Here is a 27,489-nt window from a genome sequence, read left to right on the forward strand (position 1 = left end):
TGGCAGCTTGCTACCAATTTGGTAGAGAAAAAGGAATTTAAGAAGCTGAACCCCAAGCATAGTTTCAGGATCCTCAAGGAGTGCTGTGGGTCCCCGGTTTGGAGAGGCCAGAGGTGATCTCAATTTGTAACTGTAAAATGTATGCAGATGGCTTTGGAGCATCTGGGTATTTCACTTAGGATGGGCGTAAACTGTGTTGTATCAGAGTACGGGCTTGTTGCACTTTGGTAATATTTCTACCTGTTATTATGCTAAGGAAGTTTTCCCCATGTCTTCTATCAAATGGAATTAATTTACACGTATTGCCCTAGGCAATTACGGGATTCACGCTGGTTTCTGTATGTCTCTCTTCCTCCTTTTATTGTTGTTGGGTTTTTTTTAATTTATTTATTTGGTGTATATATATGTGTACAAATATATACATACATACATTTTTTAATATATATGCATATACTTAAAGTGTGTTGATTGACCTTGGCAGCTGTTCTTAGTTTTCTCAGTTAAGGATTTCAGTCAAGAAGATATGTAAATATAATATACATACATAAAATCTTCAACATGCTTCATCCCATTGTAAACAAACTTGCACTCCTGTGATAGCTCCTGACACAGCATGAGCTCATCCATTTATCTGCACTGATTTACACATAAAACCAAGGATGTATTTCAGAAGACTTTGAACTGCTTTGACAATATGCCCTGTGATATTCAACAAAATATTTGCAAAAAGGCACTAGCCTGGTGACTGATCCTCCACATCTAGTTGCCAAGCAACTGAAAAACCTGGAAATGCAGCACTCAGGATGGGTATCTTATCTCCCACCGCTTTTATTAGCTGAGCGCTGTTTGTTTTTCTTTTAAATGTCTAAAATGCATCCAAAGCTGTGCAGCCAAAGACAAGTGTTTTGGCCATCTCTCCCACCTGCCAGAGAGTACTGGGGTCATAAGGCCTGCCAGGACACATTTGCTTCAGCGCGTATCCCCCTTGGCAGCCTGGACTACGTCAGGAACTCGGCAATGTACACATTATGTCTTTTTATAGCAGTGGAGCTTTCTGAACATTTTCTGATCTGTTCATGCAGGAGAGTGTTACTAAGATTTTTTTACCTTTGATTGTCAAATAACATTGATCAGCCTGTTTCTTCATAGCCTGTTCTTTTAGAAGCTGCTTTGAAAGAAAGGTCTGCAGCTGGACCGGCTGGGTCTTCTGGCTCTGACACAGGGTGTCTCAGCGACTCTCACTGCTGCCATAGCAGCGCACCACTTGTGCAAGTATTTGCACTCCTGCAACATTTACTCAGCCACTGCAACAGAATTTGCTAAACTCAGTCCTAAGGCATCCAAGGCTCAGCCTTTTCCTCCTTCCCCTCATACACATGCATGCAGCACTGCACGACACTCTGTTCCATGCCTCCTGCGCCAGCCGCATGGTGGTGGAGCCCTTCCTTCATCTGAAGGCTCTGCCTTCATGAATGCTGTGCCTCCCCCTTGCACCACCCACCCTTCGGCCACCTCCCCTCCCACGTGGCAGCTTCAGCACTGCCTCATGTGCCAGGGAGATGGAAGATACTGGAAGGATGCCATTGCTGCCCTCAGCAAACCTTGTCTGCAGTTGCTGCTCTGAAGGCAGCTCAGGTTGGCTCCCCAGGGCTGTGAGCACCCGCCAGCTGCAGCTGAGACTGGCTGGCAGGCAGCCGCCTCCTGGGACTGTAGGCCTTGTGTGGATTGGTCAAGTCATCTCCACAGGCAGGAGTTTGATTTTCACTTTTCAACTACTGTGTCACATGATCTGGGTACAAGCACTTCAGTTTTCACTGGAGTGATAATAAAACCAGTAATAATATTGTCCTTTTTTGTAAAAGTAATGAGATTTATGAAATAAACGCTTATGATCAAGGCTGTAAAAATCACAGAATCACGGCGTGGTTTGGGTTGGCAGGGACCTTTGAGACCACCCAGTCCCACCCCCCACCACAGGCAGGGCCCCCTCCCCCCAGCCCAGGCTGCTCCCAGCCCCGTCCAGCCTGGCCTTGAGCCCTGCCAGGGATGGGGCACCCACAGCTGCTCCGGGCAGCCTGGGCCAGCGCGGCGCCGCCCTCACAGGGAAGGGTTCCCTCCTAACATCTAATCTAAATATGGCCTCTTTCAGTTTAAAACCATTACCCCCGCATCCTATTGATATGAGCCCCGCTAAAAAGTCTGTCCCCGTCTTTCTTAGCTCCCTTAATAAAGCTTCTCCCCTCTGGGTCCCTGAACACACCGGTATGGGCCTTGTGGCTTGGTTTCTGCACGCTCCTCTGTCCTCACTGGGTTTGTCCCCACAGAGCAGCTAAGGCCAACAGCAATGCTGTCTAGTGAGCCAGGGCTGGCTGAGGGAGGGCTGGGGTACTGTGGAGGATGGCACCCCCGGGGGACTTCCCATGGCGGTGACTTAGCTGCCCCACACACATTAGGCCTTCAGAAGGGCTTGGCTTCAGCCTGCTGTTACTGAGGGGCCTGGACGTCCAGCACAATCCAAACTGCAAGTCGCTCATTGCAGGTAAAAATCACGGGATAGCCTGAAACAGGCCAAGACAGTGCATCGGCCCGGGAAGCCCCGTCTCCGCCGCCACGGCTCCCGCTGCCGCTGGGGAAATGCCGGTGTTGCGCCGCCGTCCTGCTCTCTCAGCTGGCGCCTGCACGGAGGGAAGGCGGGAAATGGCTTTCAACGGCAGCTAAAGGAGCAGCGAGGCGAGGTGCCGCGGTGCAACGAGCATAAAGGAGAGGCGCCGCGCCGTGAGGCCCGGCGGCGGGAGGCGGCGGGAGGCGACGCGAGGCGAAGCGGCGGGAGGAAAGGCCCGGCCCGGCGAGGTGCGGCGCGGCCCGGCCCGGCCCGGCGGCAGGAGACGCGGAGAGGTGAAGCGCGGCGCGAAGCGGAGCGGCCCGGAGCGGCCCGGAGCGGCCCGGCGGCGGGATGCGCAGTGAGGCACGGTGAGGTGCGGTGCGACCCGGCGGCGGGAGTTGTGGCGCGGTCCGGTGAGGTGAGGTGAGGTGAGGCCTTGGTACGGCGCGGCCCAGAGCAGCGAGGTGAAGCCAGGGTACGGCGAGGTGAAGCCTAAGCAAGGTGCGGCCCGGCGGCGGGAGGTGCGGTGCGGTGTGGTGCGGTGCGACCCGGCGCAGTGAAGGGAGCTGCGGTTCGGTGTGGCCCGGCGCAGTTTGTCGCGGTGCGGGCCGGCCCGGAGGCGGGAGGAGAGGTGTGCCTTCCGTACTGTGACTAACGGGCAGTGGGATCCAGCAATTATGAGCTTGGTGAAAAATGGCTTGAAGAAGTGGGCCGCTCCAGCAGCGGTCAGGTCTGCCGGTGGGGAGTGAAATGCCTGGAACAAATCCCTGGAATTGACAGAACAGGTTTTGGCGCTCCTCCTGGGCTGAAGAACAAAACTTTTCTTCATCCAGACAAAGCAAACTATGACAGAAACAGGAACAGGACAGACTCCAGAGCCCAAGAAATGCTCCGTTCACTTCTGCACAGAAAATGCATTTTAGTAGAATAGCTTCATAAAGTAAGAGCGTTACATTTCCATGATGAGATAGAGATAAAACAATTTGCTTCAAAATAAGTAAATACTTTGCGTATTACTTATATTCTAGTACCATCTACTTTATGAAAATATGTCAAAACTAGGTCACCACTTTCTTTGCTGACATTTCTGTGGGTGAAGTTTCATTTGTTAGGACACTCAGGGAAGACCAGTGGAAACCACTGCAGAGGAGGACAGTGTGGTCAGTCAGTGAAGCCAACACCATGGCTTTGTTCACTGTGAAAGCAACTTTCAGGTGAATTCTTGATGCATTCGAATCACAGGCTATGTGAAGCAGCTGCAGAATAGTTGAAACTCTGTGTGTGTGTGTGGGACACATGGACAAAATTTAATAGTAATTGCAGAGCTGGTTTGCAGACGGTTTGCAAACAGAGGAGAAAGGAATAATTGTGCTATATTAGGTCAGTTCTAATTAACATCTATTCAAGTACCACTAAAATGTCAAGAGTGATGTTTTTCAGTCAGCAAAGTCTTCAGATGTAATGTTTACAGAATGCTGAGCTGCACAATTTTCTTTGATTAATATTTTAGAAGTTTCATTGCAGTTTTATGTTCGGAATGTGCAGCTGTCATGTCCAATCTTACAAGAGAAACGTGAAAAATTCTTTTCCTGTTTCTGGTTTTAAATGCCCTTCACAGGGAGGCTTTACAGGATTAAGTCTTTTGAACTGATCTTTATTTCAAATTAATTAGCACATATCCATATCTACCATTTACTTCGAGAGGCTGTAAGTTGTGCCTATACATTTCAATGTCATTCTGGTGATATTCAGATATGTCACATAAAATGAAAAGGGCATTAAAAGACAATGCATTTTTATGAAAATAAAGGACAAGGAACTCTGTAGCCCATATAAGGAAACAGGTGTTTACAATGGCCTCTCTGTGGCAGTGGATTAGAAGTGTACAGAATAGTACTGCTATTTTTGTACTCACAATACTACAGTGGCATTTGCACGGGGATTAATTTTCCACATGTGCAGAGAGCAGAAAATGAAGCTGTTGCATCAGAGGTTTAGGAACGAGAGGAGGCTGGAACCACTGAGCTCCAGTACAGACAAACTCCCTGTCCAAGTCAAGAACATTTCTATGCAGGTCTGAATGATTGTTGGAGCTTACTTTCTTTCGTCAGTTCTCCAAATCCTTCTGGCACAGATACCTTTCAGCTGCCTTCCCCTGTGTTCTTTTTTAAGTGCCCAATTTCTCAGATTTCAATTTCCTGCCTAAAAGGTTACTGAAATAATCCTCCTCTTTCAAATTTCATAATGTAATATGTACAACATGGCTAAATCTCTGTTCATTATAGCATGCTCTCAAAGCATTCAGGGAAATCATTAAGATGATGTTCATTATGAGCCCTATTATTGCACTACACAGCAAAACTAATTAAATAAAGAAAGCTGACACGAGTAAAATCATTAAACACTCATCTTGGCTTTATTTGAGACTTTACCAGCCTGAGCTGCATTTCAGGATAGATGGGAGCCAAGTCTAAAGGCCCATATGAAAACTAGATCCATCTAGGAAACTCAATAAGCCTTAATCAAAATCAAACTCCAAATTTCAGTAGAAGCCTCCTGTTCTTAGAAAGGCCTACCTGACTGGCATTTTCAGTGTTGCATCCTTTATTACTCAGAGTGGAGGAAAATTGCAGGCACAGATGCCACAATGGTCTTGTTTTCAGAATCCGATAGTAGAAACAGTAACCCCACAACTGCTATTGTTTTGCTGTTAAGTTTTACTGTGTGACCTTGCACAAGTCGTTCAGTTTTCTGGGGACAAGTTTATCCCAGCTGGTTGCGTGAGAAAATTGATGTCATCTACCTTAACAGCAGACTGTGAAAAAGAAAAATTAGCTAAAGTTTGTAAAATGCAATATGAATAAAATACATATGCATATTGTGTACATCAAATTTGGATTATTACTATCAGGAAGTGTCCAGTCTGAAGGCTTTTTGATTTTAATAAGATTTAATCACACTATAGCATAGCCCTTGTTGTAAGAACTAGAATTTGTTGTAGCTAAAAAACATACACGCCTCCCTAAATAGCTGCAATACATACTGCAAAGAGTTATCTCCTGCCTAAATACATTGTTTTTCAAATGTGTCATCAAGGATACATACTAATACTTGCTTATCTGTCATCTCCTCTTTCTCCTTTTGACAGAAATACTGTTTTGTTAACTCAGAGCTGATGTTCCGTCCACTACAGATTGACTGTTTCTCCTTGCAGCTGCTGTCCTCTACCACTCCAGTGCTTTCTTTGCCTACTGATCTCCAGCTCATGCAACACCCAACAGAACTCAACAAGCTGCACAGCAAGGTGCAGTAGATTAGCGTAGGTTTGGCAGGCATATGCAGGGCTATAACACTTGTTGTCAGGACACTCAACGAGAGCTCTGTAGTTGTTCTTCAGCTTCTGGTCCCTGGTAGACTATAGAAACCTTTGCTTCACCAGTGTGCTTGCCAGGGGCAAAATCCTGTCCCCTGCTTAAATCAAAGGCAAAACTCCTAATGACTTCAATCAAACAGGGTATTCGTTCCAGGTTTTCAGATTTTATTCTGAAGCTGATACAGAAAAATCAACAAAACTAGCTACTTTCTGTAGCTTGACAGGGTAAAAGCCACGTTTCAGCACTCAAAACTCCCCAAAAAAGCCTGCAAAAAAATACGCCTCATGTCTACCAAATCCTTTGAACTAAATTCATCAAAGTGCAATGGCTGTATATTTTAATTTTTAAATTCCACCAGCCCTTGATAGATGGATGCCTGGATTGCCAATACCATTATCAGTCTTCATGCACTATCCTTCTCTATAGCACAGTCCGTTTTCTCTGAATATTTCCATAAACCTTCTAATCTCATACTTCTCAATGATCATTTTATTGGTAGTAAGAAAGACCACAAAAGTTTATGAATGCATTAGAAATTCAGTGGGCAAACACGCACTTCCTGTGACTCCGTGGAAATTAGTGGAAGCTTATATATTTATTCCTAGAAGTGTGGAGTCCAAGAATGGATTTACAGAATGTGTGTGTGAACATGCACACACTTAACTCTCTCTGATACAAAAATATGTGGGAAATTAGATTTTTAGATTATTAGATCTCTGTATTAAATAAAATATATTTGTAAACATTTTTCATAAAATATTACATTAAACTTGATTGTAGTCTAAAGATGAAAACTAGTACATATCCAGATATTTCAGCACCTGTGGAATAAATTCATTAAGCCTGCTGACATTACCTATGGCTAATATCGACCCAAATCTGCTTTCTAAAATTTGAGATGAAAACATTTAGTGTAAAAGGAAAGTGTGACATGGCATAAAAATTTCAAGCAGTCTCATGTTTCTTACCTAGTAAATCAAACCTATGCTTATTCCATTACAACAGATTTTATTTTTTTAAGTTCTTTGCCTCAAGATCTAAATGCTTTATTTCCTAACTGGGCAATTAATTGACATGCTGCTAAGAACAGTTACATGAGACTAGACATCATATGGTTCACAGGTTTGCTAGAAAAGGTATCCTAGGCCTTCATTCAAAGGTCAAGAAAATATTTCTAGCTCCTCACTGAAGTGTTTAGCCATAAGCTTTTCAACTCGGTCACATATTTTAAGAGCTAGAGATGAAGCAGAGTCAGACTGCACATTTGGCTGGTGTGTTTAAATGCAGACAGTGTTCAAGCAATAGCTTCCCAGAGCTGCACTCTGCAAACTGCATAGCAGAAGAAAAGATCATGAAAAAATGTCATGGTTTGAGGTATGCTGACATCCAGCTCTTCTGCGTGCTGCCTATAGTACAGCCACACTCTGTGAGGCTGCAGCCAAAGAATACTTTCAGCAAATCTGTACAGAAGTTTTCCTCATTTAGGTCCTTGACAGCAGGACTAAGCACAGCAAAAGTGTTACTGCCCTCAGTGAGAAAGACATGACTGAGTTTTCCAGCAGTTACCTGTGAAATATGTAATTTGAGTTTTCAATGAGTGTTTACTGTTTGCAAGTGCCAGGCTTCTTTGTGGGCCCTAGGGAGCACCCATCACACTCACAGCACAGACCATGAGTGTGAGCCCAGGCTGATGGTCAGAGTGGCAGGCTGGTGAGGCAAGGGATTACCAGTGGAGATAACTGCCCTGTCAAACCAACAGAGTCACTAGGCAGCACAGTACATTACTGTTGCACAGTAACTTGGATCATTCATTCAGACACAGAGGCCAGGTTAAGGATTGACAGTAGTGGACAGCACATCCCAGAGGATACTACTTTTTGCAGGGAAGTGAGCACCTACTTCTTACCCATCCAGGATGCAGCTGAACCAGCATGTCTGAGCAGTCCAGGGCAGGACAGCAGCATATCAGGAAAGGAAATCTGAGAGAAATACTCTTAGAAGTACCTCTTACCTCTCCTTGTGCACTTGGTGGACTGACAGAGCCTGAGGCAGCCTGCTGACCCAGGAGCCAAGCACAGTAGCCTGAGACTGTGACTTGGATTCCACTAATTTTCTTTTTTTTTTTTTTTTCTTCTTCCCTTGGGAGGAACACTGCTTCCATGACCACAGCAGCTGCTTTCCTGATCAAGCCTACCCCAACACTTTGCAAAAGCTAAGATTAATCAGTATGCTTTTCTTCAGTCTTTTTTTCCCATTACTTATGTGTCAGAAGCAAATCCGTTTTCTATTTATATCCAGATGGCTTTCAGTAATGAAATCAATATGTGGTATTTAGGGAATTTAGAATAAATGCAATTGTAACAGTTAAAGTGAATAATCGCTTTCAAAGAATGCAACTTCATTTTATTGTTACTAAACATCCAGAAAGCTTGTCTAGGAGTAAAGCAACCATCAGGGAAGTCTTCTCAGAAGAAAGTTTGGTCTCCAGCTGAAGACGCAAATTCTATGTACATTTGCTTTCCCTAAAACGTTTTGTATACTCTTAACAATAGATGAATGTGTTACCGAAATCTCGGAATGAAAAACTTACCAACACCAATGTGATGTAGATAAGCAGACACTTCTTTATTGACGGCCGGGTGTGTTGATCATGAGAGGAGTTCGGTAACAGTTTTTGGCGACCCAGATGGTACCTAGCTGAAGGAGGCCGGAGGAGTCGGGGACCTGATCGGTTCCAACCGTCACCGAGGATTTCTTGGGGATACCCATCGATCCCCGATCCATAAGGCTCTTCGTGACTTTCCCTGGATTTTGGTAAGTCACTTCTTGTATGTAAATTGTAGTAAGTGGGTTAGAGTCCCACTGTAAGGAGTGGGTTAGAGTCCCACTGAGTAAGTCTGCCTGCCAGTCGCGGCGAAAGCTGTGCAGGGTTGGACTAAAGGATCCTTGTGGAAGTGGAAGCCTAGCCGTCTGCCCGTAAGACATAAGCGAAAGCTATTGCAGGGTTGGACAGCAGCGGAGACAAGAGAACCTATATGCTATAGTGTTCTCTAAGGTAGCACCTCTAACAAAAAGTTAGAAGTATTGATATTGTATGAACTCACTCTAGGATAGAATGAATTTTGTAGTTAAAATGTAATGAATATAAGATACGTGACATCCCCTGTGTATTGTGTCTGCCAACATCTTTTGAGGCTGTGGACATCCTGTTATCTGTCGGCATCCTAAGCTAAAACACACCCAAGGAGGAAAGACAGATAGCAAGAGCTGGTTGAAACTGGTAACTCACCCAACTCAGCATTTTCTGGCAAAAGGTGAAAAGTACACCTTGAGGAAGACCTATGGCCTTCCTCCCAAAGACCACCACCCACATCCCGAGGACCCCTGCCCACAATTCTTGGAAGAATTTGCGCAAGCACAAAAGACTGATAAGCTAATTAACATACAAAGCAAGAGTAGGTGGGTTTAGGTAATGACTATGTATAGGCATTAATTGAATAGTCATTGTTTTATGGTATAGATATAAGATAATTAGTTACTTTAGACATGCACGTTATGCGGAAGGATCCCCCATGCATCCAGCACTGCCAATAAAGGATACTTAGTCACTAAGAAATTTTGACTTCGTTCTTTAAATCAATCTGGCACTCCAGATGGGACACCTCTCTGCTGGGCTGTAGGACCCGCTGGGGATAGGACTCCCTAGGGTACCCTCGGGATTTCCCGGAGGGACTGCTTGACTCAACGGATCACTGTGGTGGCAGACAAGGACCCTATTGCTGTAAGTGATGGTATTCTTTATTTTGGTTTGTTTGTTTGGTAGACCGGTCATTTGGAACTGCCTGTAAGTCAAAAGTTGAACTTCTGCAGGGTGGTGTATACTTTTGTGGCTAGCACCTTAAGTATACGTTTGGTTTGGTTGGCATTCAATTGCTGTTTGGAGCCTGGCAAGTTCACCTATAGGGCTCGTTTGGTACGGTCTTGCCTATTATGGTTTTCTGACTTAGTGGGTGTGGAAATTTGACTCTGATTATCGCTATTGTGTTTTCGGCTATATTCTTGGTAATTTTGCTTATTACAGTTTTCTGACTTATTGAGTGTGGAAGTTTGATTATCTTTGTTGTGATTTTTGGCTATATTCTTGGTAATCTTGCTTATTACGGTTTTCTGACGTACTGGATGTGGAATTTGACTCTGATTATCGTTATTGTGATTTTGGCTATACACTTGGTAATAATAGTGGGTTTTTGATGCTGCTGTAGAAAGGTACCTGCATGTTGCATTTTGTAAGTGTTAAGTGTATTCTGTTAGTGTGAAGGGGGAAAACGGGAGGAAAACAAAGTGGTGGGGTTTTAAGGAAAAGTCCTTTAAGATGTGTTTTAAGTCATTGGAAGGATATTGGAGGATCTGCTGGTGGGAACGTGAATAAGAAAACATTGATAAAATATTTTAATCAATGGTGGCCGCTTTATAAGCTGGAATGTGGAGAAAAGTGGCCTTTTAATTAATAATTATAAGGTTATTAATAATTGCTATACTCATTTATGCTGGGAATGTGAGAACATTTCTGTATTAAGTATATTATAAATGATGGTATGTGGTTATTGTCTTGAACATCCGAGGGGTGAATGTGAACCTCTATATGTTTTAAAGTGTGTATGGTGTAAAGAGTTATTATATGTGTGGTGGGGACAAGAAATTGAATGCCCTAACTGTAAGGTTTGGACGCCTTGGGATAAGAGAGAAAGCTGTAAGTGAAATTAGAGTCGTCTGTGGCTGGGATAGCGATTGAGATAGCAAAGCGGTGGGATAGTAAGAAAGAGTCCGTTGGGATGTGTTTTAAGTCACTGGAAGGAAATGGGGGGGCAGCCTGGGGGAAGCGTGAATAAGAGAACTTTGGTTAAGTGCTGTAATCAGTGGTGGCCCCTGTATAAGTTTAAAAAAAAAAAAAAAAGCTCAGGTTGTGGTTCCTTCTGTGGAGCAACCAGAATGAAACACATACGATAAAAACTTGTACTAATGTATGTAAGATCTGAAGCGGGGGTGGGGGGTGGAGAATCAAAGACACTGTGAAAGTGTTAAAGTATTGGGGTGAGTTTGTACAAACCCCCGTACCCCCTCGAAGGTGCGGCTGAGCCATGCTGGATGCATGGCAGGGTGTTTGCTGTTTGCCTGCAAAGGCTGGTGTGTAAGAACACAGACTTAAAGCAACAAGTAGCAGTTTTGCATTCAGAGTAAGAAAGAGTTAAAACACAAGTGCTGTTGCAGAGGCAGGCTTGTGTAACCTGCAGAGCAGGAACAGCATCTCCTGCCCCGAACCCTTCTGCTGGTGAGGAGGAGGGGGTTGCTGTTGCTGACAATTGAGCAGAAGGACCTGACAATGTCACCCCAATTGCTGCAGCATTTGCAGCACAACAGGACCGGTAATGGCCCCTCTAGGGCAGGCAGTGGGTCTGAGGAGAATAAAGGTGAATCTTTGATGGGGAAATTTAGATGTTTGAAAGTTGGTTATGAATAGGACTGCATAAAGGTTCGATTGATTGTTACTAGGTAATTGTGATGTAGAAAAGTTGGTGAATACAAAACCAACTTATTTTGTGTTAAACTTCAGGGAAAAGAATTTGTTACAGTTGTGGGGACCTCTGGCCACCAGGAAAACATCCTGAAACCTTTAAAGTATAAACTAAGAAAACAAATAAGAATGCCAAATTCACCAAAATCTTTGTTGGTGTTATAAATTGAGACCACAACGAATCATAATCCAATTAAAATTTTATTAATTATAGCAAGTAGAATATGAGCAAAAGAGCGCTGGACGACAGGGGAGTCTGCGTTTCACCAACTGCCGTACTGAGCAGTTCAAACAGTCCCTTTTTATACATCTTTACTTCCATGTTCATGAGGTAGTGGAGTCATGCTTTTGTTGTTAGGGGGGTCGTTTTCTGCCTCCTGCTGGTCTTCCTCCTTTGTCTCATTGCCCTGTTTCTGTCGGTTCCTGGACACCTGGTGGCATCCTGGACACCTGGCGGTGATCTTATCTTTTGTTGTCTAATCTTTACATTTACATATGGGCTTAACATAAATTTAAATAAACAATACCCTAGTCCATAGTTTCTCACAGTTGGGATGAGATTTATTAGAACATCTAGACATTTAAAGAAGGGGAAATGAAACCAAAAGTTAAAAATGATCAATTAATTAAAATGTTGAGCTTATCTTTGATTCAACAGAAAAGTGAAAGAGAGGACCTCCCTGAAGTAAAATAAATCTTTAACCAGGTATATCTGGAAATAAATTCCAGGTAAGGTGAAAAATGCTTTCCCTGTTACAGTAAAAATGATAAGTGGGAGGCCTGCCTAGTTCAGGTAAAACAATATCCCGTGGTCAGCAGGGCTGCGGGGGATATTGGCATAAAAACTAAAATAAAATACACTCTGTAGTAGTTCTGCTAATGTAAATCTGTGTGTTTTGCTATGACAGTGACTTGTTATGGGATGCGCAGATGAAACTCTGCATTGACAACGAAGTACAAGGAATAAGGTTGGTCAGGTGCCTCCTGCCAGAATCAAGGGCAAAACTGGGTTGGCCTCTGTGTTTGCCACCAAGAAGAATCTTGAGCTCTGCTGCTGGCTGCAACCCAGTAGGCGTTGAGTGGTGGGAACATATGCCATGCCAGACCTTGATGTGAGGAATGGCCCCCGCTGGTATAAGAGGGTCATCCAGGAAGAAAGAACATAAGATGACCCATTGAGGCACTGATTTGGAAATTGGAAACCGCCTGGCCGACCATGAGGCCAGACGGGTAGCAGAGGAGGTAGGAAAGGAGGAATTATCCTTAATACCAGACGGTAAAATCCAAACTGTAAGTACAGATCAGGAGCCAAACTATTCTAAAGAAAACTTAAAGCTAATTCAGGACATGAATGATAAAATAAATAAGTGGATTTATTTGAGGGATGGTCGTATAGTGGTACCATCCAATTTAATATGGACCACAGCCCTAACAGAACATAATAAGATGCATTGGGGAGCTGATAATTTATATAAAAGCCTAAATCAGAAATTGATAGGGCGAAACTTGTATACAGTAATAAAACAGGTGACTCAGCAATGTGAAATGTGGTTGAAAATTAGCCAGGGCAACAGTGGCAAGTTGATTTTTCCAAACTCCCAAGAAAAGGGGGGTACCAATATTTATTAAATGAATGGACACCCCAATGTATCATACAGTATTATGGACCTGCAACTTGGAATCTAATAAACTCATTAGCAGTGCTCGAGAATCTATCTACAATCTGAATCGTATCATTCATCTACAGGCTGTCTTGGAAATTATTACTAACAGACCAAGCAACTCAAATACAAAATGCGATTTATTAACACAGGATGATTCTTGATTACCTGCTAGCTGAAGAAGGAAGTGTTTGTGGTAAATTAAATGTTTCCAATTGTTGTTTGAAAATTGATGACAATGGTGAGGTAGTCAAACAAATCACATCAGAGATAGGGAAGTTAGCCCATGTTCCCATCCAAAGTTGGAAAGACTGGAACATTGACTTGTTTTCCTGGCTTCCCGGGAGCCCCTGGGTAAAACGAATCCTATTTTATTTGTTATGTGGATTAGCCACCTTACTGTTTTTTGCCATGTGCTGTTCCACGTTTTATAAGATTAATTCAACATGTTATAAGTAACATGCAATTTGCTACTATGGTTTCACCCGATGGCATTAAACAAATTCAAGTAGTACGCAGAAATGTACACACAATAACAATTTAATAGCCAACAAGAATTTGGGAATTATTGACTCTTAACAATTCAGATAACAATTTAGGCTGAGTAAGAATAACAATAAAATGGCAGCAAAAACAACCGCCAGGAACGCAAAGACGAGGATATGGTAATGCCTTTTATACTTTTCCACCTCCGCCATAAGTTCTTGACATGTGACAACAGAAAAACGTACCCTCTGCCTAAACAGCAACAGGAAGAAAAAAAAAAGTTTTGATCCCCTTTCTAATGAACCATATAGGTTAAACGTTTTGAGAACACTCACCTTACAGAATGTTTGGAGGGGGAAATGTGCACTCTAGACCCTTCTTCCCTGGCAGGTGACACAGCGGTCTCGTGGTGAGAAAACATTACATTGGAAACAGGGACCTATTGTTTGACCATAGTGCCATAAATGTTACCATTAACAGACTTACCGGAGTGGTAAGCTCGGGAAATGGGTCTGGGACTTCATCTGGACACGCAGTAGCCATTTTTTATCACACGAATGATCCGTGGATGCCTTTGAACATGCGCATGTGCAATTTTAAAGCCCCACGGAATGTGTTGGAAAAATCTGGAAAGACTGCGCATGCGAAATCCCTATAATCTAGCCATGATAGTGATGCATGTAAGAAAAAAAAAAAAAAAAAAAGAGGAATGTGTTAAGAAACTATAGTGTTTATAGTTCATTTAAATAATATTGATTTTTATTATTACTTAAGTGAAACATATAGCTATAAGTGTTGTTTTTAGGTTTTGTTTTTGTAGGTTATTATTATATGTATTACCCAACCCTTTGGATTTATTTTGAAAACTGTGTGTTTGATGCAAAGTAACTTCAATGAACCATTTGACAACCAGTAAACAACAAATAACAATTTATTAACAAACATGAACTAGAAATTGAATAACAGAATAACAGTCCAGCAAAGCCTCATGGAACGTGAAAACAGACTTCTTCACTCGTGAATCCAGCACAGTCCTGAATAATGTTGGGGTGGTAACTCCATCTGTTCCCTCCATGATAGTCTGTGCCTGGTCCTTGGTATTTCTCTTCATGAAGTGACGAAGATGAACAGAAACGAATAACAAGTCACATGGTAACTTTGCCGGAGATCAACATTTTCCTTTTGTTTATAGAATAGTCTCTCACACTCTGCTTTGGTATCCCACAAGTTCCACTATTAAGGGCGGACTGCAAGGAGGCGATCGCACTCTTCTATACCGGCGTGACCAAAAGCACTCACAGAAACACATACTGATGGTTACTGTATTCACGATAATGCAAAGGCTGAACATCAAAACCGTGCAGAGTGTGTCATCTCCGGCTCCCATCTTTTCAAATGGTAAAGATTGTTTGTGGCGAGACAAGCAAATTGGTCCGTGACCCTCCTGGTTGAGGTTCAGGCTAACACCCTGACCAAAACTGCACAATGAAAAACGCGTGTGCAGCCACAAATTGGACCCAACCTTAAAGGGGCATGAAAATTTAAATGCCCACCTCCTGGCTCTTGATTCTTAGCGACAATTAAACAAGTATTGGGAACAAGGCCAGAGGGTTAGATCAAGCAGTCCACTCCTTCAAACCTGGTAACTATGTGTATATAAAGACTTTTTCAGGAAAACCTTTGGAAGAAAAGTGGGAAGGACCACTGCTGCATTCACATTGAGTTACATACACAAAGGTAACTCAAGATGTGGAACATGATCTGGACCTATTAGGTAAAATTGAAAAGGAAACAGAATCAATTCAAGAAAATATGTCAGAAGATTGGCTGGGGAAAATTTTTAACAAATTGGGATGGAATCTAAGCTCTTGGATACAATCTATAATCAAAACTTTGTTTCTGTTACTGATTGTCTTTCTGATGATCATGCTAATGTATCAATAGAATTGCAGTCAATCTCATGATCATAAGAAAAGTACCAACCATTCCACCAAGATATAGTTCACCACCAAAATATGCTGAAACAACTGCTATGTGAATAATGTGAAAGTATTGAAATAATGATTTTCAACACTTTCAGAGGGGGAAATGTTACAGATTTGCTAAAATCATTTTAATAGAAATATAGAGGAATAAGAAATATATTCTAATGAAACTAGTAGTTGCACAACAAAAGCTGCTATGAAATCCTCTGTACAGCCCTGTACCAAGGCTAAGAACTTATACCTACATTCTTTGAGTAAATATAGTAATTAGGTCATGTAACCATAGTCTGAAAGAAATAATTAATGAAATAACTGATCAAAGGAGGAGTCTGTTGTGGATAACTGGCTAGCTGAAAAGGGTCACATAGCCATAGTCCAGCTGGCTGGACAAAAATGCACATCGCTCTCAGCTTATGTGAAGTAAAGCAAAAATACACTATCCTTGGCTGTTCTTGTTACACAATAACAGGAAGATTTTGGTGGGAAAAGAATGTTGCAGGTGGGAACAGATAACTACAGAAGAGAAACTAGGGGCGGGCTTGGTATTTAGGCAACTAACCAATAATGAGCTTAACTTTTGTAATATGTATGAGCTAATTATAACAAGGCTTAAAAGGTGACTGTAAGAGACAATAAACGAAGTCTGCTGATCACTCATATTGAGTGACTGTGTCTTCCCTCCGTCGCGACAGTCTGTTTCTTTTTCTTTAACTTTCTCTAACAAGGGGCCTGCTTCTAAGTTATCTAGAGGAAGCAATTAAAAGAAACAAGCAGAAGAAACAGATGGTCGACAAGGACATAAAATACCTCAGACCGATAAGAACACTGCAAACTGGCAAGATCATCACATACCAGGCAAAAGGTGAAAAGTGCACCATGAGGACGACCTACAGCCTTCCTCCCAAAGACCACCGCCCATGTCCCGCAGACCCCTGCCCACAATTCTTGGAAGGGTTTGCGCAGACGTGAAGGACTGATAAGCTGATTAACATACAAAGTGAGAGTATGTTAATGATTTTCGGGAAATACTATGTTTATGCATGAATACTTAATGAATATGTATGAACAAGTTCTATATGAGGTGTATGATTTTGAAACTTGGTGTGCGTTGATTGTGAGAGGACTCACTCATGCACCCGGCCGTCAATAAAGAAGTGTCTGCTTATCTACATCACATTGGTGTCAATAAGTTTTTCATTCCGAGATTTCAGTAACAAATGGATCACACAAACAGGATGATATACAAACCACAATTTCATGCTCCATGTTCTATGACTATTCTTACTTCGTGGTGTTATGTGTTTGTCTGGGACCTTAGTGTTCTCAAATCTACGGCTGACTTTTAAAACCTCTTATTTGCTCAGAAATTGTCCTTATTCCTTCAAAGTCAACCTCAGCAATTCCCAGCCTCCTTTGTATTTCTTCTTGTTCAGAAGAGATCCTCAGGAACAATACTATGTCTCTTGAAAGATTTCTTTATCAATGATAAAGAAACTTGGTGAAGGTTAAACCAGCTTGAGTCATATTCAGGAGCTGTTACACTGTGGTGCATAGGGACATGGTTTAGTGATGGCCCTGGCAGTCTTGGGTTAATGGTTGGACTCTGTGATCTTAAAAGGTCTTTTCCAGCCTAAATGTCCTATAATTCTACTACCTTGTGGATGGCATAAGAACAATGCCATTAGGGAATTCAGTCAGTAGGGATGTAACACTGTTATAATGCAACATTAAATAAAACATGAAAACCTATAGATAAATGCAAGAGGAAAAGATGCACTGCATTTGCGGTCAAATTGCACTGATATAATACACAGCACATTCTTAAAAATAGCATGAAATGGAAAAATTAAAAATCCAGTCATTGTAGAAGCAAAATTACAAATGATTTGATGTATCTGCCTATAAGTTTAGTGTGAGCAAGCTTTTTTCTACCTTATAGCACTGAAATATATACTAATTGTGTAATGAGTTGTTGGAAGCACAGGGGATCACAGAATCAGATAGGCTTGCATGCATTCCCTGCACAGCTCTGCGGTACCACAGCCAAAGACAGCACATGGGGCTGAACGCAGCACTGGCATCGCCCACTGTGACACCTCCTATGGTTTTAAAAAAGGGGAGTGGGGAAGAAGGAACAGAGAAAAGTAGATTTAAAGTTGCACACATGAAAAAAGGCACTGTCCTTTTTGATCAGACCAGAACAGAAAGTATAAAAAGTGTACTTATCTATTTGGAGCTGGATCTTTGGCACCTAAACTAGAAACAAAAGGACTTCATTAGTAAAGGGTGGAGAAGACAGAACAGATTGGAGATTTGCATCGTGGAACCACTCACAATAGTTAACCTCTCTGTTGTCTACTCCACTGGTCTGCAGGATGATTAAACATCACCCAAGGATTCCAATGGTTCAGTTTAGAGGAGGAATAAGAAACATAGGTTGTCATGTGGCACATATCAGCCCACCTGTGGGCAACAAAAAGTTGGTAGCTGCCCAATCAAACTACCAGCTTCCAAACAGTAAAAAACCCCAACCTATCAGTATGCCTCAATGCCAGGTTTTGACCCCAATATTACTTCTTAGTCACCAGGGAAGGAATGATCTCTCATGCAAATCTTTCTCCTCTGATGAAAAACAAGAAAGTATAAAGAAATTACAAAACAACAAAACCTCCCCAAAGCAAGAGAAACAAAATGATTAATGCTTAAGACAGGATGTCTTCATTTAAAAAGTACTTTTAATAGATTTATCTCTACCCATTTGAAACACTACTGCAAAAAGGCTGCGTGACGAGAGAAACATGTTATTGCTATATCACTCCATGTTGCTGGAGCTAATATTCTACTTTGAAAAACTTTTAAAGCAGTTTTCAGTCAAATCTCTTAATTAATTTATTCTGTATCATATTTTTACTGACAAAGACTACAAAACATAGTAACATGTACCCCAAGAAAAGTCACCAATTAGTGTTTTCAGACATTTGAAGTATTTCATTACTTCTTTCATCAAAAGATGCATTTGCTGCATTATGAATGTGATGCTACAACAATGTCATTAATGCAATGCCATTATTTCTCTTCAAAGAAATCAGAGAAAAGATCTGTGTACTTTTTTCTTACGAGTTTTACAAGCTGGGAAGTAATCAATCATCCACAAATGCAACTAGGAAATTTGTTCATGTACTGTTCATTCTACAAATCAGACTTCTCTTTTTGTCTTTGTAGATAGACTTCATCATAAATTTGCTTCCTGAATTTCAACATGCCTTCTACATCTTTGTAGGTGAGCATTTCTTCAACAGATAAGAGGCTGAAGCTATTCAATTTAAAAGCTGACATGCGCTTCACAGAATTTAACATTTTTAATGACATTCTAACCGATTCACTTAAAGTAGAACAAACAGGAAAAATCCTAGCAGTCCACAAACCCAAGCGTGTGTTCTCACTGGAGAAGAGCTGGTCTGAAACCTTTATACTCCAGAGGTCCAAGCATTCTAGTAAGCTGACCCCCAAAAACTGCAGTGAACGTATATCTGACAGAAGTTCTACACTCTTTTTCAAGTCGTCTTTGACACTAAACACCATACTTACATACTTTACTTGACCCTTGATTTTTATACTTAATGAACTCAGTAAACAGTCTGAAGGTATGTCTACTTTAAAATTTATGTATGATCCACTAATAATGCACCTCTTCCCTACTGAGACTTCAGGTCCAATTCTAGAGTATTCAATAATGGATCCAGGTCCTATAAAACACCCAGGCTCAAGTACACTTTGAATGATACTTGCTGATTGATCCAGGGTCTCAGCTTTGTTAGAAAAGATGCTAAAAGCCACAGGCAGTAAGCCAAGCTCAAAGTTCAGTTTGCTATCAGATGTAAAATGAAACAAATATTCCTGAGTAGTTCCAATGTGATAGAACTTAGAGTTGTTTAAGACTATAACATTAAGCATAGTTCCCCTCAGGAGAGAGTATAGCTTCTGCCGGACTTCAACTAACTGGGATTCCTCTCTTGTGACGTTACTTGTATTTTTTGTGTAATCTTCAGTGGCTCCAGGTCCCAGGGCCTGGAGGAAGTCACCATATGCATCTATTTCACAGCAAAGAGTACCTGTCTGCTTATAAAATGTCAGTAATTGTTTTGCAGTGTTATGATCCATGTAAAATATACTGTCTGTATACACACACTCCAAGTCTGTTTCTGAGCCGTTGTGGTCTCCAGAGGTACTTAGCCGAGAAGAACTCCTTCTCATGCATACTGCGCCACACTGGCGCATTGTCTCAACATCAGGCTTGTGCAGAAAATGATGGCAAGACGCATATTCAAGTCCTCCTTTGCCTGAAAAACTGGACGGATCTAAAACAAATACTCCGTGAGTGGTCCCAACTGTCAAATCTGAAGGGTGAGCTAATGCGGTAAATCCAGGTTTATCGAATGTGATGGTTTCTGTAACTTCTGTGCTGTAAAGTTCTATGTCATCCGAACATGTGATGAGAATTCCTGGTTTCATGTGACTGGGAAAGTCAATGTACATGGCGAGCTTCAGTTCCAACATCTGGTAAATGGGATCGCCAAAAGGCAAAGCTGTGAAAATCTTTCCCAGGGCACTCGCATTAGGTAAACGTTGACTGTAACCCCCTTGAAGAAAAACACATTTTTAATTACACAGAGACACTGTACATAATCAAGCAAAAACTAAAGCTACACAGCCATTTTATATACACACAACAGTATTGTCCCCTACCCCTCCTGCTTGGTCATACACTAGATATTCCTCAGAAAATGACAGATGTAAGATAATCATCAATGATTCCTCTTCAAACATTTCCCAAAACAGATCTCACCTTATGGCCAAAATTTGGTATGCCTTAAATAGCTTGTATTAAAATGATGGTTGATTGCATTACCCTTAGTTTGCTGCACAGCTGGAACACAGACCACTTGCTATAACTAAGGTGAAGAAAGCAAACAACGCTTGCTTTTTGCTTGAAAAAAAGGAGGAGCCCCACACCCCTGCTGGGAATTTTAAGTCAGAGCTGAGTCAAGCAGTGGTTTGGTCAGATGACTTGTTATTGCCAGGTTTCTTCCTCCTCTGCCAAAAGTGATGCCCCTTTTGGAAGTGTTCTGACTGACTGGGTAAGAAGGCAAGTATTTGGTCTGCCTGCAGTTCTGACGCTCACTAGGTCCCCTGCAGAGAGGGACATGGTTCCTAAATGGGTATTTCAAGGCAGAAGCTTAATTCAGATACTCTGAATTCCACTCCTTTCTCCGCTGTTTGAACAACTGAAGTGTTGGGGAGAAATGCTTAAGTGACAGGGGTATCTCCTAAGTATCAGTCTAAACTCAAATGGTCAGATCAGACACATTTGGGATTACTTTACTGAGGGAACTGTATTTCAGATCTCTTGACTCCTCTGCCATATTATTTTTAGGAAAAAAACCCAAACCCCAAACCAGAAGCATACAATCTTAGAACACGGAATGTAAAATAGAATTCACCAGAATGAATTAGCAGCACAAGAAAAGAAGTCCATTTATCACCATACAGATCTTCCAAGCACCGAAGAACATGAAGTGTTGATCCACCATTTCCTAAAGAAAAAATATTTTAGTATCTGCTGAAAAGGGCACCAATAACATCTGCACTGCCATGTGAAGCACAGTGGGATCTGGTGCTGTGGCAGGGGCATCTGGAAACATTTTTTAAATGCCACCTTCTGCTGCAGAAAATACGTTGTAATTTATTTTTAAAAAGCCCTTATGACTGCAGATGATCTTTTAAACAACCCAAGTGTCAATGGAGGCACAGATACCTATCTGAAATGTCCTAAACCAGTTCTGACAAAAATCCTTCTACTGTATCACTGCTGAGAAAATCATGCAAAGATGATGACAGTTACACAAAAGTTCACTAATGACTTGAAGCAAGTGTTCAAAAGCAGTTTTGACATTTACAACAAGGAACTGAGAAAAAGGGCTTGGGATACGAGGAAGTGATTTGGGATACTTTTATGTGCTCCTACAACTTAAAATTGCTAGATTTCTGAAAGTTAATCTCTGCTTATTATTCTATGCTGCAGATAGACTGCTGAGATTAGTCACTTTCTACATCCAAGCGAACAGGAATTGAGAATTACAGGATGGTATTCAGGACTGTCTGGCTGCTTTCTAATAGGTTTTTGTTGTGCATCGGGCCACATATTAGAACATGTTGAAGCTGGTTAAACGATGAGGTTAAGGTAAGCAGTATGGATTTATGAAGAAACAGGAGTTGGTGTTAACCTGCATTGCACAGGACACACACGACATGGCTCTGCTGAGCGCTCATTCACAGGCACCACGACCGAGCATCAGATGCTACAGTGGGAAGGGCGACGGCCACAACGGACTTAGGTGAAGCTGCCGAGCAGCCAGCGCACGCTGCTGCAGCTCAGCCCAAACGGCACACCGGGTGCCACGGCCTACACCTGCCCTTGGTCACCGCCTCAGGCCACGGCCGCGCTTGGGGCTCACGGCCCGCCTCGGCCCGGCCGGGAACTAGCGCCGCGGCGAGCAGCGCGGGGCCGGCCCCGCCGCACTGGCTGCGCCCGGCCCCGCGACCCCCGCGGACGTGTGCCCACCGATCTTGGGTCCAGGTGGGTCCGCGAAGACGTGGTAGCGGACGCCCCGCGGCAGCTCCCTTCTGCCCAGCTTCTGCGCCAGCTGCTGCCGGTATGCCAGCGCCTGCTCCGCGTCGGCCGCCGTCACCGCCACGACGTCCCAGAAGTCGCCGGGGCGGGCGGCCTTCCCTGCGGGCACAGCGGCAGCCCCCGGTCAGGCCCGCGCCCCTGCCGCTCGGCCCCTGCCGCCCGCCGCCAGGGCTGCCCCCGCCCGCGCCGCCCCACCTCTGAGCGCCGCGAACCGCGCCAGCCGCCGCGCCGTGGCCTCCCGCCGCGCCGCGCTCCGCTCGCCGCCCGCCGCCGGCATGGCCGTGCTCCGCGCCGGCGCCGCCCCAGCCGGAAAGGAAGCGCCGCGCCGGGGTCCGGGGCGGGCCCGGCGGCCGGGGGCGGGCCGGCTGCGGGGCGGGCGGGAGGCTGGCGGCGGCGGCGCGGGGCCGCTCCCGAGGCCCCTGCTCGGCCGCGGCTCGCCGGTGAGGGGACGCCTGGCGCGGGGGCCGGAGGGAGGCCTGCCCGCGCCGCCCTGCCCGCGCTCGCTGCTGCTCTGCGCCCTTCTCCTGCCCCCGTTCACTCGTAACAGCGCCCGGTCGCGCGGTTCGGGGCGCTCGGTGCTGCGGACAGCGCGTTGTGCCGGCGCGCCGCCCCCGGCCGGAGCCTGCCCCTCGGCCTGCGGCGGGCCGGGCTCCGCGGCGGGCCCGGCGGGCGGTGTGCCGCCTCGCTCTAGGCTGGTGTTACGGCGCCGTGCCAATCGCGGCAGGCGTAGGGTGAGTTAAGGTTGCTGGTTTGGTAATTAATTAAGGAACGGAGTCCTAATGGCGGTGCGGTTGTTGGCTGAAGCCCTGCTGGGCAGAGCTGCCCGGTGTGCGGTGGCGCTGCCCCCCGGGGTACGCTCTGAGCGCGGAGCTGCGCGGGGTTGGCGTTCGGCGAGTGACCCCGCAGGGGCGGACTGCGGGCGCTTGCAGGGCGTGTAGTCCATCTCTTGTCTACGGGCAGTAGTCACAGAGCTGGAAGTTTTTCCTGCTGCAGTTATTTGCCCTGGATATTGTAGGTTTTGATCTGCGGACCTCATCTGTCTCCCTGAATTTAGAGTTTGCTGAGACCTCAGACACCAGATAGAAACAGATGAAAATGAAAGGGGGGGTTGTCTCTGTAAGATCTCATTAAAGATCTTAATTACATAATTTTAAGGTCACAAAGACCTTAAAAAGTAGTTGTAAAAGCACTATAGGAGCTGCTAAAAAAAAAAAAAAAAGACTTAGGACATTAAAAAAATGTTATGAAAACATAGTTTTTCATGATTGTAAACCACTGACAGAGAAGATTAAAGAAAAAAAGATGAATACTTTACTGCTGCTGTATCAGTTTGAGACTTTTCTGTGATGCATGTGATAACAGCCTTAGAATAATGCACACTTGCAGAAGTCTGTTTGATCTTTCCTTATGTTCTCAACTTACTAGAGTAAGTTAAGAACATCAGGATGTTCCTTACTAGAGTAAGGAACACAGTCTATTTTGTTGGAGCTATGCTTGGTTGTTTTCTTTTTCATTGGGTGTTCATTCTTGGCAGCAGCTTTATTGACTTAAGTGAGAAAAAGTTCCTGGGCCCTAAGTCCAGCTTTAAAGACGTAAGGTTTAGTTGCAAAAGATGAAGATTCACTGCTTTTTACAGGGTTTTTTAGTGTTGTTTTCCCCTTTCTTACCTTCTGGGTAATGTGGCATTGGTGATGAATTCCATCAATTGACTGTATTTCATGAACCCAATTAAAAACTGCATCACCCCAATTACATTAGAAAGTGCTCTAGACATTAAGCAAACATTTCCTATTTTAAGTGGGAAGAACGAGTGATTTTTAACAAAGCTGGGGACCCTCAGCTATTATCCACTGTCTCATTCCTTGCGAGTAATTTATTTGCCAAGGGAGAATGCCTAGCTTTCTGAACTGCAAAAAGGAATTGAAGTTGGGAAATCTTTTTATTATATTATGGTAGATGCTCCCTTACTGATTGCGTTTTTCTTACTCTTACCTCTGTCTCGCATGTCTTAAGACATTGTATATAATAAATACAGTTTGAAGAAGATGTCTTTTGTAACTTATCTGTTTCAGTCAATAGTGAGTTTTCACAGTATGATTAAAAATACGTACTAATTTACAAGTCATTTAGGAAGCTACTAGACATACACAGTAATTAATGGTTTTCTGACAATACTACTAATTCCTTTTTAACAGCAGCAAGCCTTTGAAGCTATAATTAGGGCTCTAATGCTTGCAATGAAATATTGCTGCAGTTGAACAGAATTTTTGTTTTGAACTTCTTATTGTTAGTCAGGCTTCCTAATGCATATGTTTCTGTTTGCGCTCTCTAAGATACGTCTAGAATAATTATTGGATCCAACTATTCGTGGTAATAATATCTTTGAATATTATTTCAGTTGGATGGTTATTCATACTTCTAATAGTGGTATTTTATAAAAACTTAATCTGATAGTTGATTCCAGGAAATAACAGGTTTTCATCAATACTGCATTGCTCTGTCCCCCAGAGTTTCAAATAATATATTATGTCGGCGATTCATTGGATTCACTTGGCAGAGCCAGTAAACGTCTCCAGGAAATACTGTGTGTGAAAGCAGAGGTGCTTACCGTTGGTGCTAAGTAAAGAATCCCAGGAGAGTTTTGTAAGAGCAAAACTATTTATGCTGGTATTTAACTGAAGTATAAGTCCCCAAATTGCATTTTTCTACAGAAATTGTGGTTAGAAACCAGCAGAAAATGCGTATGTTGTGTGTTGCTGAAACACATACCTGATCATGTTGGTCTCCCTTAGCCTTCAGGGTTTGGTGTGAACTGCCTTCAGTCCAGCTCAGCTCTGCAATCCTTGTGTCAGGTAGAGAAAATGTATTAATATACAACTCATTGTATCTGTGTGTGAACATTTGGTTGAGTAAATAAAATGTGAGTGTTGTGGAATCATGCCAGTAGTTAGCAAAGTACTTCCTGTAACCCCTTGGAACGCAATGTTTTGTATACAATATGTTGTTAGCATGACAGTATTTCTTACTTAAACAGTTAGTACTGCTGGAGTTTTTTTCTGCTCTGTGGGTGTATGGTATTTTACAAGTAGTAGTATAACAAATATCTGGATATTTTCTTTGGTTATCTGAGATTCTCCTTTTAAAGCTGAACACACAGCCTTTTACATAGTCTCTGTATTCTTCTTTTCCTGGATCTCTGAGGGATGAATCAAAGAAAGGAGCTTATTAAAAATAAGTTAACTGAGGATGGGATATCTTGTTTCTACTTAAAAAAATCTGATACTTGATTGTCGATGAGCTATAGATCGGAATCTGTTGTAAAAAATTTAGAAGGTCTGGTCATGTAGTTCGGTTAAATGGATTGTATCTAAAGAATGTGGTGCATTTGCAATACTGTATTTTTACTTAAAATACGCATCTTCTCAAATAATTACATTATCAGTATTGATTCACTTGGTGCTGTGCTTGACTTCGATGCACACCAGGTAAATAGTAATACTTTGTGAAGATGCAAAAATGAATTTGATTTGTCTTTAGACTTGTGTAATTATATTCCGTAGGAGCAATGCGTAGTTTGAATAAAGTATTTCTTTAGAGGGAAAGATCTTCTATGTTCATTTTTTTTACTAGGAACAAGTGGTTACATCTTGGGCTTGCAGAGTTTTTGCCATTTGTGATAAAAAGGCAAGTGTTTTCCCCATGGCTACCCTGCCGTTTGTGGAGAAGGCCTGGTACCAGAAGTTTCAGTGTTTGATGTCTCCCTTCCTTTATAAAGGAATGGAAAGGATGACAATGGTAATGGAGTTAGTTATCAAGATTTTTCAATGTTGAAATGGATTTGGCTTAAGGACTGTAGTTCGAAAAAAAAATATTTTTGCTGCGCAGAGGAAATGATAGAATAACTTCTTGTGAGTATTTTGTACATGTTTTAAATGACATAAACAATAGGAAAAGTCTATACAACAGCTTACATATTTTAAGCTGCTAATGATTTATTCTTCCTGCTGTGTGTTGAAGTGCTTCATCTGTCTCCCTGCAAATGGCTAAACCAGGAAGGCATCTGTTGCTTCCCCCATCCCCAGACTTACTCAGAAGGTTTTTCTGTAGATGCTTGGTATACGTTTTCCAGTTCTCACTTTTGATCTACCGTTAATCTACTATTTAATCTTCTAGTTCATGGAGCAAAGTTTAACTTCAGTCTGCAGTTTCACATTTGGCCTTCAGAGCTCTATACGTGCTGGAGATAAAATGAGACAGAACAAGCCAGAAACAGAAAAATTCTGCAGCCCTGCTTAGAACAACCTCATCCAAAATTCCACTCTTAACGGATTTCTTGCGGTAAGTCCAGCTTTGCTAGATGTGTAAAAAGACAGTGCTGTACGGGATGGCTGAGAGCGTGCCTGGTGTTTCACGGCTGCTGCAGTGAGCTCTGGGTTTAGCGTCACCATCCTGCAGGCGCGAAGGCCAGGTTCAGCCATTGTCTAGTTGGTAATTTAATTCCGTGTATTCCAGTATCGAGCAGGCCTGTATATGGTGGTTTATAAAACCTTAGTTGTTAATAAATTACATTTTTCTGAAGGATGAATTTTCATCATTACTTCAGATATGGCACCTTCCATGTCCACTGTGTTGGAGGGATGAAGGAATGAAGGAATTTCATTATCTTCATGATAATGAAATTGGAAAAATGGCTAATGTGCATTCGTAATCTTTTGGTCCTAATCTGATAGGCCTCACCTTGTTTGATACGCCACTGAGCCTGAAAATAGCGTGTAGGCATATTGTTGTTAATGGCATTTTCTCCCTCAAAGCACTGGGTTACTGTGCAATTTCTGATGAGGGAATTGTTGAGAGATGGAAACTTCCTGACAAACAAAAATGTTTTTGCCATTGTCTTCTCCTTGATGTCTCTCCTATTGCTAGAGAGGTAAGCCAGCTCATGGCACGCTGTTCTCTAAAAGGTTTGGTTGTGAGGATGTTATTTCTGATTGCATGGCTCTTGTTTAATTAGAATCATTAATGCAAAATATTATTGAACTGTGCACAATCTAATAGGATTAGGGATCCATTACTGAAAATGTTGATTTAACGTGGCTGTATAATGTTTTTAAGGTGATG

The 27,489-nt window shown here is 42.8% G+C and overlaps 2 protein-coding genes across 4 annotated transcripts in view; one reads left to right on the forward strand and one right to left on the reverse strand.

The window, feature by feature from the left end:
• The window catches only part of LOC308071422 (serine/threonine-protein kinase TNNI3K), a 115,389-nt gene extending 92,688 nt beyond the window's left edge, over nucleotides 1-22,701 (reverse strand). The window contains exons 1-5 of one of the 2 annotated variants that reach the window (XR_013931199.1): nucleotides 22,567-22,701; nucleotides 22,303-22,470; nucleotides 21,182-21,274; nucleotides 16,393-20,320; nucleotides 14,609-16,022 (exon numbers count right to left, since the gene is read on the reverse strand). Coding sequence is in view for 1 of the 2 variants with exons in the window: in XM_080406822.1 (XP_080262948.1) it covers nucleotides 21,182-21,274; nucleotides 22,303-22,470; nucleotides 22,567-22,648 (343 nt within the window). In the remaining variant the exon portion in view is untranslated. Of the gene's footprint in view, nucleotides 1-14,608; nucleotides 16,023-16,392; nucleotides 20,321-21,181; nucleotides 21,275-22,302; nucleotides 22,471-22,566 lie in introns of those variants that run through there. The other variant, XM_080406822.1, reaches the window with a different exon arrangement.
• A 133-nt stretch (nucleotides 22,702-22,834) lies between these two features.
• The window catches only part of LOC308071430 (uncharacterized protein), a 96,072-nt gene continuing 91,417 nt past the window's right edge, over nucleotides 22,835-27,489 (forward strand). For both annotated transcript variants that reach the window (XR_013931200.1, XR_013931201.1), the window contains exons 1-2: nucleotides 22,835-22,962; nucleotides 22,993-26,709. The gene's annotated coding sequence lies outside the window, so the exon portion shown is untranslated. The remainder of the gene's footprint in view (nucleotides 22,963-22,992; nucleotides 26,710-27,489) is intronic.

Source organism: Falco punctatus (genome assembly GCF_963210335.1).
Source record: "Falco punctatus genome assembly, chromosome: 11".
NCBI classification, from domain to species: domain Eukaryota; kingdom Metazoa; phylum Chordata; class Aves; order Falconiformes; family Falconidae; genus Falco; species Falco punctatus.